At 40.2% G+C, this 14282-nt stretch overlaps 1 protein-coding gene across 11 annotated transcripts in view; it reads right to left on the bottom strand.

Moving 5' to 3' along the window:
- Positions 1-12155, bottom strand: part of MYO3B (myosin IIIB) — a 207619-nt gene extending 195464 nt beyond the window's left edge. For 2 of the 11 annotated variants that reach the window (XR_008748564.1, XR_008748563.1), the window contains exons 1-4: positions 11560-12149; positions 8909-9001; positions 7407-7472; positions 7158-7197 (exon numbers count right to left, since the gene is read on the bottom strand). Coding sequence is in view for 7 of the 11 variants with exons in the window: in XM_027786371.2 (XP_027642172.2) it covers positions 7158-7197; positions 7407-7413 (47 nt within the window). In the remaining 4 variants the exon portion in view is untranslated. Of the gene's footprint in view, positions 1-7157; positions 7198-7406; positions 7473-8908; positions 9002-11559 lie in introns of all 11 variants that reach the window. The other 9 variants (XM_027786371.2, XM_027786365.2, XM_055812972.1 and 6 more) reach the window with 7 other exon arrangements.
- Positions 12156-14282: the final 2127 nt, after the last annotated feature.

Here is a 14282-nt window from a genome sequence, read left to right on the forward strand (position 1 = left end):
TCATAGACTCTTAGATTAAAGTTTAATGTCTTTATCTTATGCTAGATACTGTTTACATAGATAATGTTCATTGAAATCAAAAGGAGTGTGGTGTGGAACTGGTAAGGCAAATATTTTAAGGTAAACAAACTTTTTTTCTTTTTCTTCCTTCACGCAGAATATGCAAGCAGTTGAGGCCATAAGGACATACTGTTCTTAACTGAGTAACTACTAAGACAACCAATATTTCATTACACAAAATGCCACACTAGAACCTTAATTCAGGACCTGCTTTTTAAAAAATCCCCTCTCCTAAAACCTATTTTCAAATTTATTTTCTTTCTTCTATTAATAACAGCTTTTGCAAAATTCTGGCAATTTAGTATATATCATTTAACAAAATTAGTCTTTGCCACAGATTATAAAATCATTCTGATTTGTAAGTCTCTGGAGTTCACGAAAGCATAAGACTAAGTTTGAATGGTAATGAAGTATTCTTCTGGCTGATTAAATATTCACACCTGTTTGTCATCAAGACTTTAGTTTAGTAAGGAGATATATAGCCTTTTCACTTTTATCCAGTACAGAACGAGCAAAGGTCCTTCATTTAAGCCTGAATGTTAGAGTAAGATGCCTCCTGAAACACTCCTAATAATTTCTCTTTCCTGTAGAACACAGTACAGGAGATATTTTAAATTTATTTAGAAAGATGACTCCATATTTCAGGTAGACAAATAAGGTTTATATATTTGCACCATCCAAAGTTTACAGAAGTTTTAATCATTAAAACTTCACACTGCTATGTTTTCTGCATCTCTCCAGATGTACTATTGTTAAGACTCAGAAAAGTCAGATTAAATAAAGACAGAAAGTTACCCCATAGGTCACCTTACAACTATTAAAAACAGACTACAATAAAGTTCTCATAGTGCTAGAAGAATGTTCATTACATTCCTTATAAGAAATAGTCCCAGGAGCAGCAATTCTTGCAACTACTTTTTAAGAAGGTATCAGTGTAACTTTGTGGCAGCACTCTTTTCATTCATAAACAAACAGAAGCATAACTGTATGTCATTTTTCCTTTAATTTTCTGATTATTAATTATTTGGTTTAAGACAAGCAGAGTATATATCTGTAACAGACTACATTCAAACAGACAGGAAAGCATGACAACAAAGCTGAGTTCTTAAAGGAAAAGGCAAAACTTGCTCTCCAAAGCACTTCAAAAGTACCATGACCATGTGGGTAATGGGGGACACACACAACAACAAACCAATGAACAGGGTCCCTCTTACAAAAGATTGTGAACATGGAGACAGTAACCGACTGGATGATGAAAATACAGAGAAAGGTGAAAGCCCCAGGAATGGTATGTTACTGTAAGAGCTGGCTACTGGCAGGAAGAGGGGGTGTGTGGCCACAGCAATAGATCTGTTTCAGAAGAAAAGTATAGCATGACTTTTTACAGATCAGGTCTAGAAATACACTTGTGTGCAGGGAATTCTTTCCCTCTGTGCCTCTGAGGGACTGCAGTAATTAAGGCAAACTCCTCCTTCAGAGCTCCACCAAGTAAATAAATCATTTATTGAGCCCTTGCAGCACTGTGGTGCTGATTGCTGTGTCCCTCTCCAGCTGCTTCAGCAGGTCCCACTCTACTGCCAGCTTCCTGACTTTCAAACACCTCATTTGTGGCCCTTGTGTTGCTTTACTGTACAGTGCTGATTGCTGGCTCTTGGTCCCAGGCAGTTTCCAATTTCACTTTGGTTTAAGATTTAAGATCACTGCCTCATGTGCTTGTTATCAGAGCTTCTGTCATTGCTCCCCAAAAAGCTGTTTGTAGTCCTTCCTTCCCAAGTGGTTAATATTCCCTTTATTCTCTTCCAGTTAACTAATGGTAAAATGCAAATAAGAGCTGAACAGAAACTCTGCTGAAATACCTGAGTTTGTGCAATATCTGAGTTTACATATGCCTGTGTTATCAGCAGTACGTACAAGTTAATCAGATGTCAAGTAAGCTGATACTGCCAGTCAAAAGAGAAACTCAGAGTAACTAACTCCAGAGAACGCCCCGAAAACGGGAACCTACTAGTATTTGGGAGCTAGAGCCACCCCATGACTTCCCACTTCAGGAACACCTTTACCAGGAATCACGAGGAATGACTGCAGCATGTGGAGGCAAATATGAGGAAAACTTAAGATAGCTGTACCAAGAAGCATACCTTGAAGAAGCAGCAGCATTACAGCCTCCTTGTCCACACTGTAGCTCTGAAGGCTAAAATGCTGGTTTTCCCATTTTGATTTGCACAGAGCTAATCAGTTTGCAAAAGATGTGCCTTTTACATGTGTAAAGATCACTCTAATTTATGAAAGGGGGAGTGGGGCATCGACTCTTCACCACAACTGTTCACAGGTGAAAGGACATTGCCTGATTTAACAAGTACTCTAGGTTACATTCTCAGCTGTTCCTTGTAGATGTTACATCCCCAGTCTTTCAGCCTGTCACAAAGAGCGCTCACCTTCCAGCTCAGACAGTGGGTGAATTTTCTGTTGTAAATGCCTTTTCACAGATTGGTCAAAAGAAGGTGTTCATTTCACAGCAGCCATTTCACTGCTATGAGGGAGTGTGAAACCAAGCACATTTTCTCAGCAGTGCTGCTGAACTCTGTGAAGCTCTCAGCTGAGCAACCTTATGCCATCATAAATCATCACCTTTTGTCTAGCTATTAAACCAGCTAGTTTCTCTGTATTACAATATATACGGTATTACAGTCAGTCGTGATAGGCCTTAGCTCTTGAAACTGGAAAGAGGCCAAACTACCGCTACAGTGAAAAGCAACCTAGCCTGCTTACATGAGTCACTGGCATACTTCTTTAGTTTATTGTTAGCTGACTTCTGCAGACCCTCCAAACTTTCTGCCAGCATATAAATAGCTTCCATTCCCTGGACCTATGAAAGAAACCCCAGCACGGGAGCTGTGCTAACACCACCTTCCTATTTATTTATTATCAGTTGCTAAATTCAAGTCACTTTCTTTGACTAACACCAGTCCTTCCTCTGCGTTTGATGACAATACATGATTTTCAATCCAGTAACCAGTTTAGTTTTATAATCGTTTTTCACTGAGACAGTGATCTTACCACAAAACATGAGGCAACATACCAGGCATATTTTATAAGCAAATTCCCTACATTTAAGCATATTCAGAATATTTGTTACAAAAGAATGTTAAGGCCCACAGCTGAAAAATGTCCTTTTAATTAAATTAATAGAAGATTTTTGCTAAAAACATAATTGCAAATGTTTTTTTAATACTTTTCCGGAAGTAAAAAAGACAGGGGATTTTTAAATACTCTTTAACTTCTTGAAGATATACTCTTATTTCTTGAATTCATTTTTAATCACAGGAAATTTTTTGAATCATGTATCATATCTACCATATTTACATCATCTCATAATCTTTCCTGGCTTGCCTCTCAGAGCCATTAATTCAATGTTCCATCTGCTACAATTGCTCATAGTGCAGGTGACATTTATGTTAGGTTTGTTTCCTAAGAAGAAAATGCATTAGAAAAGGTAGTCTGACAGGTCTTTATATCCACTTCACAGGCTACACACCAAGTATAAAGATCATCCATGTAATTATTGACAGAAGCAATGAAAGAACAAGTGAAGACAAGATGTGCACCAAACATGCCCTCTTCTTACAAGTGAGGTGGAATTAATCACATCTATCATTCAGCCCTCCAGCAGGTTTAAAATATAGTGTGAAAAAACTTACAAGGAGACATGAAAACTGCCATCCCACTCTACACTTCCTATTACTCCTCCTGTTTAATGCACTCTGTCCAAGTTTATTCCCCATACACCCAGGAAAACTGCTAGCAACATCAATACTACGTACTTTCAGTATCAGAAATGGGGCTTTTAGTATTTTTTTTTCTTGTCCTTTCAGAACAGGTTTTACACTGATTCTTTAGAGCAAATGCAACCATGTAATGAATAGTTCAGTGACAGGTTGTTTGGACATGCTACAAACACAACAGGATTGTCCCATGGAAGAGGTGAAGTATCTGGATACTGCTTACATAGGTGGCATCCAGACTACCTAGCTGACATATGTTGAGATTAGGAACCCGCAGAGCTTCTGCTCTCCCTATACCTCCAGGTTTTGCTGGCTCCTCTCAAATTTAATATGTTAAAAAGCATGCAATAACTGGCACAGGGAACATTCCAGTAATTTATCTTTCTTCCAAATCAAAAGGCAACTGTACTGGAAAACAACTATTGAAAAAGAGTTTTTAAAATAAATGCCTCAATAAGATGACAGATCCTGCAAAATCTAGGCTGAGCTGCTGAGCATTTGAAAGCAAACCCCCTTCTACCAAGCCAGAGTCCTGGGAGTCTTCAGTGGACTGTCCCTCAGGTCTTCTTAATGCTAAGGGGCAACTCTCTCTGGAAATCGTTGCACCATATTAAGCCATTTCTCCATTTCCATCTTCTCTCCATTTATGGTAATTCTTACTTTGTGTTAAAATCTACTGCCAATTAGATAATTTTGCATACATTTACACAGGGCGGGTAGGATGGAAGGACAGATCCTGAAGAAAGAAGTATTTCTGAAACCTCTAGCCCTGCCTGTCTTTCAGGCCCAAATTAACTATGCTTCCCTTCTACCCTTCAGCTCATGCTAGGCTGGGTAACACAGAAGAGTAGAAGTAGGGAGACCATGGAAAAGACAAGAATTGGCAATAGTATTGGTCACAAAATAGCAGAACAAATTATTCTTATAGCTGAGCTATCATAAACCATTTCTCTCTTTCCCTGACATTTGCTCGATGCCTAAGCTGAGGGTAGAAGTAGCAGAGAACCATGAATCAGGAAAGTCTCCACCTGGCAGAGTTCTGCTTGCACAGGAAATATTTATGAAACAATGGATGGGATTTTTCTTTTTCCAAATAGTAGTCAAACATAAAGACAAGATCCCCCTTGGGATCAGCATCAGTCTTCTAGTTCCATGCCTACCCAGGAAATTAAAAAGAACAGAGACAGCACTATTTTAGTTTTAAGCAGCACTTTCTGTTGTTTCAGATTTCAATGCCAGGAAGAAAAATTTCCCTGAATATTCCTTCATTATTCACTAAAAAAAAGACAGAGATGCCTCTGCCTTCTTATACCTAAATAACAGCGCAGTCTATTTTTGCGTACAACACACCATTTCCATATAAATCTCGAATCTGTATTTAGTGTCAGCCTTGCAGCTGGATTAAAGCAGCCCACGGTAAAACAAGTGCCCTCCCCCTTTGCAGGATACCTCCCCCACCACAGGGTATTATAAAGCCTTTACCCAAAGCATTTACAGTATGCTGCTTATTAGTGACAGAGTTCTCCTAAAGAATTTTCTGCAAAAACCTTCTGTTTCCCAAAATCCATAGATAGAAAACAGCACACCTGGAACAAGTTGATTCACGACTGAGGTTAACAAGCTCTATCTGAGATTTGCATACCTGGGTCCAAATGTAAGAAAGAGGCTGGGAAGGCAGCAAAGATAAGGTGCAATTTCATACCTACAAGTTCAGTACAGCATCCATGGTAGAGCTGGAACTGTGTCAAGGACAGAGTAGAGGATTTACTTGGTACTACAGCCATCTGATACACTTGGGCCTCAGGGCAGCCTTACCAGAGTAAATATCATTGCAGCACTGCAAGATCCTCCACCTGATCCCCAAAACATTTATAAATTTGCAAGTCACGAAGTGTTTTGGAGAGGAAACTGTGGCATACAGTATAGATCACTGTACATTCTACAGATATATCTATCTTGCAAAGACAGCTTTGTCAAGGGCACAGGCATCTGCTGGCTAATAGGAGTCAAATTTTTATACACATGGATAACTGCATACCTCTGCAAAAATGTGATAATCTAAGTATATTTTGTCTTGCAAGAGTGAAGATCACCTTAGCACAACAGTGCCAACTGTCTTGCCATTAGCTCCATTATCAGACTGACTTAAAAAGAGCTACTCTTGTTACTATACACATACGTTAAGAACTCCACACATGAACTTTTTTTTTTCTAAAAAAAAGAGGCAGCAGATATATAAATCCTTAGTTGGAAACTATTACATACAGCATTAATATTCTCAGTGAACTGAATTTTCTTTCTAAAATTTTTGATAATGGAATCCTTGGGGTATCATTTCACAATAGGTTGACACTGACAGGGCCATGAATCCTGATAAGAAACAGAGCTACCATTTTATTTTTTTGGCAAAGAACCCAAGCAGGAAAAAGTATACCATGAGTCAATTCTTCAGACAGGAGTTATAATGAAAGCAGTACAGGCTGGACTCTTCACAACCCATTCCTTCTTATAGCATCAAGATTGAAAAAGCTTATTCCTCTTCAAGTACTGTAGGCACTGCCCATCATCAAAAACATCAACATTACAGACTCATAACTCAAGACTAGAAGCTTTTAAGGTACGATTTGTAACAAACTTTTGAAGGAAGCTAACAGGTAAGGCCTGTAGAAACTAAGCACTTTATTTTCCTTCAGAGATGAGGCTGAAGAGTTCCCTAGTAAATATAACTAAGAATTTTACCAGTCACAGAGATCTGTATCTCATCACACCATGCACCACTCAGTTCAAAAGCCTCTCTCTAGCAAGCAGTTTCTGAACAGCAGTAGAAAGAGATGTGGCTAAAAAAGCCACAATCACAAGGGCAGTTCTACCCTTAGGGAATGTTCCTGAATGGAATGAACACTTCTAGTGCAACCTGAGCCAAATACAGCTGTGTTGCTACAAATGTATGAAGGCCAGGCTGAGAAGCAACAGTCAGTAACCATTATTTTTAATCACATGTTCGTAGTAACTTTCACAATGTTCTTGGTGTTACGACAAAATTGGAAGTCAGCTATTTTGCCTAGCTTGACGGCTCCAATTTCATTACTTGAGAAAGAAAAAAAAAGAAAACCATTAAGAAATACAGCTGCAAGCAGAGCAACATTTCACAGCTACTAGCTGACCATCTCTAAGATAATTATGACGTGTTAGGAGGATGAGACGAGGATGAGACAAGGACTCGTCTATTTTGTGGGAAGGGAGTCAGAACAACACAATACATTTGTATTTTCTCCAGGGTGCCATAGAAGATGACATTTAAAAATTCTTTCTTACCTAATCCAGTTTGCTTCAGGACTTGCTGTGTTCTCAGCTGCTGCAACAACAAACATAAAAAGCAAAAGCTTGACAGCCTTCAAGACACTTGAGATCTTTGGCATTTCTCCAGCTGTTTCAAAGTAACAGGCTACCCAAGCTAACAGTTATTGACATACATGAACCTGACTGCATGCATTATAGTTCTTTTCCAAAGCTGATTAACAACAAAAGAGAATAAGGTGAAAAATTGAAGGTTGCATTCCTCACCTGACATAGCTCCTGTTGGCCATATGCTGGACTCAGCAAAAGGTACTGTCTCTCTGAACAATAAACCTAGAATAGGCAAAGGCTGAATTATTAACAAGAACATGAGGAGGTCCCAAAAGCACATGATGAATGAAACAGAAATTCAAAACTTAGTCTGATTTAGTTTGAAGGGAACTTAAGAGTTTCCTGAACTCATGCTCAGTTGATCTGTTTCAAACACTAAATGGCATATGGAAAGCAGCAGAATGATGCTTTATTGCAGTGCAGAGGAACAATGAACACAGTCGCTTACACTGCCTCCAGTCTCTTACAAAGCAGAATTTGACTAAAATGGAAATATCTTGCTTTTATCATATAGTTGTTTGTGTACCTTCCCATTCCACTGGTCATCTCTCTTTTCAGGCATTAACTGCTAATGTGCTTCCAACACTGGAGTTTGCCCTCCAGTTTTTTGTACCCAAGACTGTAAATGTGCTCTTCAAGCAACTTAAAATTGCACTGATACAGTCTCTAAGTTCATATAGTATTTCAGGTTTAAAATTGGGTCATCCAATTAACTCTGAATATGGCACCGCACAGCAGGAATGAAGTCTATGGATTTCTGGGCAAAGACTGGAACTTCTTTTACATAACTTTGTGTCTTTTGATACTGCTGATAGCAATTAGAAAGTACCAACCAACATGAGAAACCTTGCCAGGATGAAAGGAAAAATTGACAGCAATTTCTCCTCTCAAGACAGAATTTTCTAGTTCCTCTGTATTCTGTTCTGCAGAATTCTTATTAGTCTCAATGCCATGCAGCAGACACTAATGATAAGGACAGCATTCAAAAAAACAACATTATCTATTCAGACACTTCACACTTCTGCATCTAAATGCCAGCTTCCTAACTCTATGGGTGGGAGACACAGGACTCATCTTAAGTATTAAAATGTGAATATCCACATGGAAGTTGGACATTTAAACTGACATTTACAACAATGAGAAAGTAGGACCAGCATGTGGAGCCAGGACAGGGGCATCACTCAGGAAAAGGACATAGCAGAAACTCTCTTTGTCTGCGCGGTGCCTCTGTGAAACTGGGACTGAGTGCCTTAACTTGCTTACTCCATTTAAGTACCAAATTCATCTTTCTTTCTTATACCTTGCTCTGAACTCCCTCCAGGTTTGAATCTTAGGCAGCCAAAAGTCAAGTGGCTGGCTCTCATGTTTAGACACAAAGGAAGATGGACAATTAGTTCTTGTCTTCTGTGAATAAAGCCCAGCTATATACAAGGCAGGAAGTTCTATTAACAGAGGTGCTACCCGCTTTACAGAATCAACCTTACTATTGAATATATAATTTTCAGACACCGCACACAATGTGGGAATAATAATTCAATGCAGATTAAATACAACCAGATCTTTTTTACATCAAAATGTCCATCTTAATATACCATTGAAGCTTTTAGGCTTTGACCCCCTGGAAATTACATCCCTTTCAAGAGCTTCAGGTTGTTTACCACAGAAATCTCTGGGGGTTAGTGCAAGCACTGCTCTTAGAGGGGTGAATGCTTCCCTATTGTTTCTGCTGCAGTAGTGGCATGACCAGGAGACTGAAAGAGACAGAATTTTCTTGTGAATCATAGAAACTGTGTGTAAGGTGAGAAAGGTCCATGCAAAGTCAAAAAATATAGTGTCCATGTAGAATGTTAGATAAACGGTTGCCTGAAAAGAATGATAGCAGTAATTATACCATTATCTCAGGTGGGCTAAATGTACCAGTGTACCAAACACACCCTCTCTACTGTCAACATGCTATCAATCAGCACAGGAAGAAGGAAAAGAAAACTGACTCCAGCTACTTTAATTGTCATTAACCATAATGCTGTCAGGATAAGCAGGCAAGCACAGCCTTATACTTTCTCTTAATATTCTGACCAAGAAAGTAGTGGCTACAAGGGCCGAGAAACAGTGAAAGATGCAAAAGTACATGTGCTAGCTTTAACTCTTCCCTTATTCGGAGACATTTATACTTCACACACGCTTTCCAACTAAAAGCTACTCCTTTTATTAGTTTGCATCATGCTGTGTCAGGAGATGCATTCATTTTTCTGAATTTTCATCTGTTTCAGAATAAACATTGTAAAATTAACTCAGTCCAGCATTTTCAAATGTGTAGTTCTGCAAACATATTTTCCACATATGTTATCAGTACTCCCGCTCCCTGCAGCAGAGTACAGTCAGTGCCTGAGGAAGGAACAACTGGACGAGGGGTGGAGAAAAAGAGGACCAGCCAACAAAAGGCTACTGACATGCCTTTTTCCTTACAATGCAGCAGCAAAGAATGAGAAATCTCACACTTCCTCCGCCCTCCTCACATGCCATTACCACGGGCCAATTCTCAGCTGTCTTCAGCAGAGCTTCTTGCCTGCTGTGCAGCATTAAGATGGGAAAGCTCAGCCTTAACACTGCCAGACATTTAACCCAGAGTAGTGGCATCCTAGCCACAGCCACTCAGCTTTCCCCACTTTGACACAAGGGAAGTATGTACAGCTTTACACAATGTGTTATTTGGAGAACTTCTCTTCCCCAGAGAGGGTAAAATTCTTTTTTTTTTTTCTTTGTCCCGAAATTTTGCACAATAAACTACAGCAGTTTCTCAAGTTATTTTTCAGGTTTCTGGTGTGGCGCATCGATCCCGAAGCCTTGCTTTGTTAATGCTGGTGGCAGAAGGCTGGTAAAGACAGTAACTTCTGACACAAATGTTTCTCCTCCTCAAACAAGTTTGCACTCGAGAGCCCCTTGTTAACGAGCCTCTCCAGTCATTAGTAGAACAAGAATCATTGTCTTTGTCCAATGAACTTTTTATTCTGAATGCATTTGGCAAAAACACTGCAAAACTGGTCCTGCTGGCAGCTCTTAACACAACCAAACTGCCACTGCACTGCTCACTAAATCTCTATTCCCCATATTTAGAAGTCAATAACATAGGTACAATATTTCTTCTAATCAAGGCTTTTGGATGGTACTAGATAAATCATTTACTACACATACATCAACAGGGCAGCACATAATTCTGAGGAAGGAATCACACAGGGGGCCTCACTCTCCAACATGCACAAATATTTATTGCTGCGGATAATGTTCCTACAGCTTCCTAACCACAGAACACCATGGAGCAGCAAGTACCAGCATGGTATTTCACATCTTCCCTGTTTCCAAAACAATCCATTTGCATTTAAACTGACCTTCCATTTTAAAAGGGTCTGAAATGTCTTTTAGAAATCTATATGCACCTTGCCTTCTAGCCAGACTACCATATGAAAATCTTAGCTCAGGAGAAAAATAGCTCTGCTTGGTTCAAGTCACATTGGAACAAAACTTGGGTGAACTCTTCTATTTTTACTTTATGTGCTACAATGTCAGTAATTTACACCAAATTAGATTAACATTAGAGGATTAAAGGATATAATTTAGAAAAATAAATGCATTGCAGTTTGAAATTGCACATTAAGAACTGAGAGGGACTCCAATTTGGAGGTATAAAAAGGGTCTAAAAAATGGATTCCACATATTTTCAGAACATTCCACAAGACTCCACCGTAGGTTTAGATACAAGCAATTCACTGCTTTTGCCAGAAACACCTCAGTAACTACATCTGATTTGCTAACACTGAATCAATATTATACATCTTCATACTACCAGAAATTTCTGTACAAGAACATAGCTTCCCACGTACTAGTTTCAAAATACCTCGGAACAAAACAGCATTCCTTGGTTTTCACAGTGCAATGAGATTGGAATTCCAAAGCGCAGATGTTGAAGGGGAGAATGAAAACCAGCTTTTAAATATGAAAATTGAAAAACATTTTGTATTTACACAGAACTGAATGCACTGCTTCAGAGAATTAACGTGAAAGATGTTTTAAGTTAGCCTCTTCTTCTTGGTTTGTGTCTAATATTGTCTCTGGATAACAGTACCTTTTCCATTCTTTTAATAATTGCATACCTGTATGTACCAGGAAGGGAGAAAAGGACACATATTTGCTTAACGTAACTTATCAAATATTGTAGTATTTGCAATGTATATCACAGTTCACTAGTTACTAGTAGGTCACTTAAAGTACTACACACTAGAGCCAGATCTATTTTGGTATTTAGGGAACTTACAGAGACTTCTTCAGTTATTCATGGCTTTATCCCGATGTGCCTGACGCCTGTGTCACACCTACTTAACTCCTTGCCTTGTAGTTATCTTCCATTTTTAATCACGTTGATTTTTCCTGTTTGAGTATTGCTTACCTATAGATTTTGGAAAGACGGGCACAGCTAGCCGCCACACACGGCGGCAGGGTACCGGCGCTGCCCCGGCCGTGCGCACGCACCGCTCAACCGGGCCGCGGGCAGCGCAGGGGCCGCTTCCCCTCCCCTCCCTGCCGCGATCCCCGCAGCTGAAAGCAGCCTTCTCTCAGTTTCGGAGGAAAGGCAACTTCCCGGCGGTAATGACGACCCCCGCCAGCACCGGCTCCCTCAGAGAGGTGACAGCCCCCGCCTGCCTCTGAGCGCCCGCTGACCGCGCGGCAAATGGCGGCCGCCATTTCGAAGCCCCCCTCGGCTGGCGCGCGGCCCCCACCCCACACGGCGGTCCCGCCGGGCCGCAGACCTGGCGGGAGCGGAGCCTCGGCCCGCCGGGGCAGGGTGGGACGATGTGCCACGGCACACGGGTGAGAGGCCGGGGCAGCGCCGGGCGGCGGAGCGGCCCCCGCTGTGCCGGGGCGGCGGCGGCGATGAGCCCGTTCAGGCAGCGCCGCCCGGTTCCCTCAGGACCGGCGCGGTCACGAGCGCTGCCCGCGGGGCGCGGCACCGGCCGGGGTCCCTCAGCGCGCGGTGCGGGGCGCCGTCTGGGAAGGGCAGCGTTCAGTGAGCCTGTGAAGAGCAGCAGTTAGCAGCAAGAAGTAAAATTGATGCGTGTAACGGCAGAGGTAGTGTTAAATAGCTTTCACTGAGATTAAGTGCCGCGCTCGTCTCTGTGTATTCAGTTCGTTGCCCAGAATAATGAATTGCAAGTGCAGTTCCATCTGTGCTCTGAGAAATGGGGCCTGGTGAAGAAAACGGTTTTATACAGCATTTCTGGTGAAGAGAGGAGTGTTATACATCATTTCTCACCATTTGGGAATGAGCATGTATGAGCCCCCCCTGCTTTTGGGCTTCTCCTTTTGTACGCGTTAGTCTTGATTTGAGCTCAGGCATAACCATTTTTCAGGTTGTTTCTGGTTTCTTGATGAGAAGACGTTCAGGTAGATATTTCTCTTACACACTTTGCCTACAAAAAGTCTCAGGGAAACAAGTGGGAGGCTGTTCCTTTGCTCCATGTGCCAATGCTTCATTCAAGGGAGCACATGGCGCAGGCCCCCTCCTCAGCCCTCTCCAGCAGTCTCCCTGTGAGCATTTCGCCAGCTCATGACCATCACCCTCTGCTTCTTCCACAGATTTTCTATTTGTCTCTCTCTCTCATATAGTGAGACATGCTGATCCATAAGATAAGGAGATCTCAATTTTCATAGTCACAAACACACCGTTGGGTTCTGATCAGCCAGATGGGCTGTGTTTTGGGCAACAATTTGGATCGCTCTAATTTAGTCTGTTGCGAATAAAGAGCAACAGCTGTATTCATCAGCTTCAGTGAGGTCTGACACTCCACAGCATCCAGTACCACTTCAAATATGAAAGCACTAGATCCGTTCTCATCTATATTTAAGTAGTCTGTAAGTAATCTTCATAATTAAAAAAAAAACTACAAAGGAGTTTTTTATATATACTTTATATAGATATATTAAATATATATGTATATATATACTATATATAGATAAAAATACTTTTATATATATCATATATATAAGTATCTTTTCATAATTATTTAAGATCCACTTTAAAGACTGAGGAGCAATGGTATTTCTCCACAAAACTCTTCCAGTACCACCTTTATCCATTGCTGTACCAGTTTTGTTTTAACAACGCAGTAGTTTCTAACAGTAAATTTTCATCATTCTGACCAAAGTACAGTAATTTTTTTACCTTTCTTTTGATTAGTGAACTCTGTAATCCTATAGACACACGTTTTTTTCTGGCATCCATATTCTAGTAAGATAATCCTTTATCAAAACTGAAAGTAACTGAAGCCAGACCTTAATTCAGGTGGTCAGTAGGAAATGTAAATCCTAAGCATTTTTTCAAAATTTACCCCATGACAACATTAGAAAGAGACAGGTGGTACAGAAGTCTCTATAAGTTTTTCTGAGCAGTCCTCCATTTCATACTATTGTTTTGGTGAATTTTTGTACACTGGAATATACAAAGTCTTCTTCACAAGCCATTATTTTCTCTTGTTGTCTGCAATTGTGAAATCATGTAGTATGCAGAATTATATAAACACTGTAACAACAAATTGTAACATAGACAGCAAATAGTAATATAGACACATATGGTCAAGCTGACCCTGTTGGACAATCAACAAGCTTGTCCAAGGTAGATCCAAATATTTAATTCTTCGTGCCCTGAGTTTACAGAAGTTACAACATAGATTAAAACTTCCCTGTTAGTTGTGCGTAAGGTTCTAAAATGTCATTGTTCATCAAGTTGCATAAGAAGCATCTAGATTCAAGCAAAAACAACATCTACATACACTAGTCTGCATATTTTTCCCTCAGCATTCTTGAGAGTTCTTTCATAATCAAGAAGCTCTGGATATTCCCAGATTTTCCCTGGATTCTTATATTGGTTTTTGAACCATAGATATTTCTTCAATTATCACTAAATAATTTCAGCTCATACAATCTAGACCTTTGTGAGCTCTGTCACAAAAGCTTATTTATATCTTAACCTTCTTTATTCAA

The sequence above is a fragment of the Falco peregrinus genome, chromosome 8 (genome assembly GCF_023634155.1).
Source record: "Falco peregrinus isolate bFalPer1 chromosome 8, bFalPer1.pri, whole genome shotgun sequence".
In the NCBI taxonomy this organism is placed as follows: Eukaryota; Metazoa; Chordata; class Aves; order Falconiformes; family Falconidae; genus Falco; species Falco peregrinus.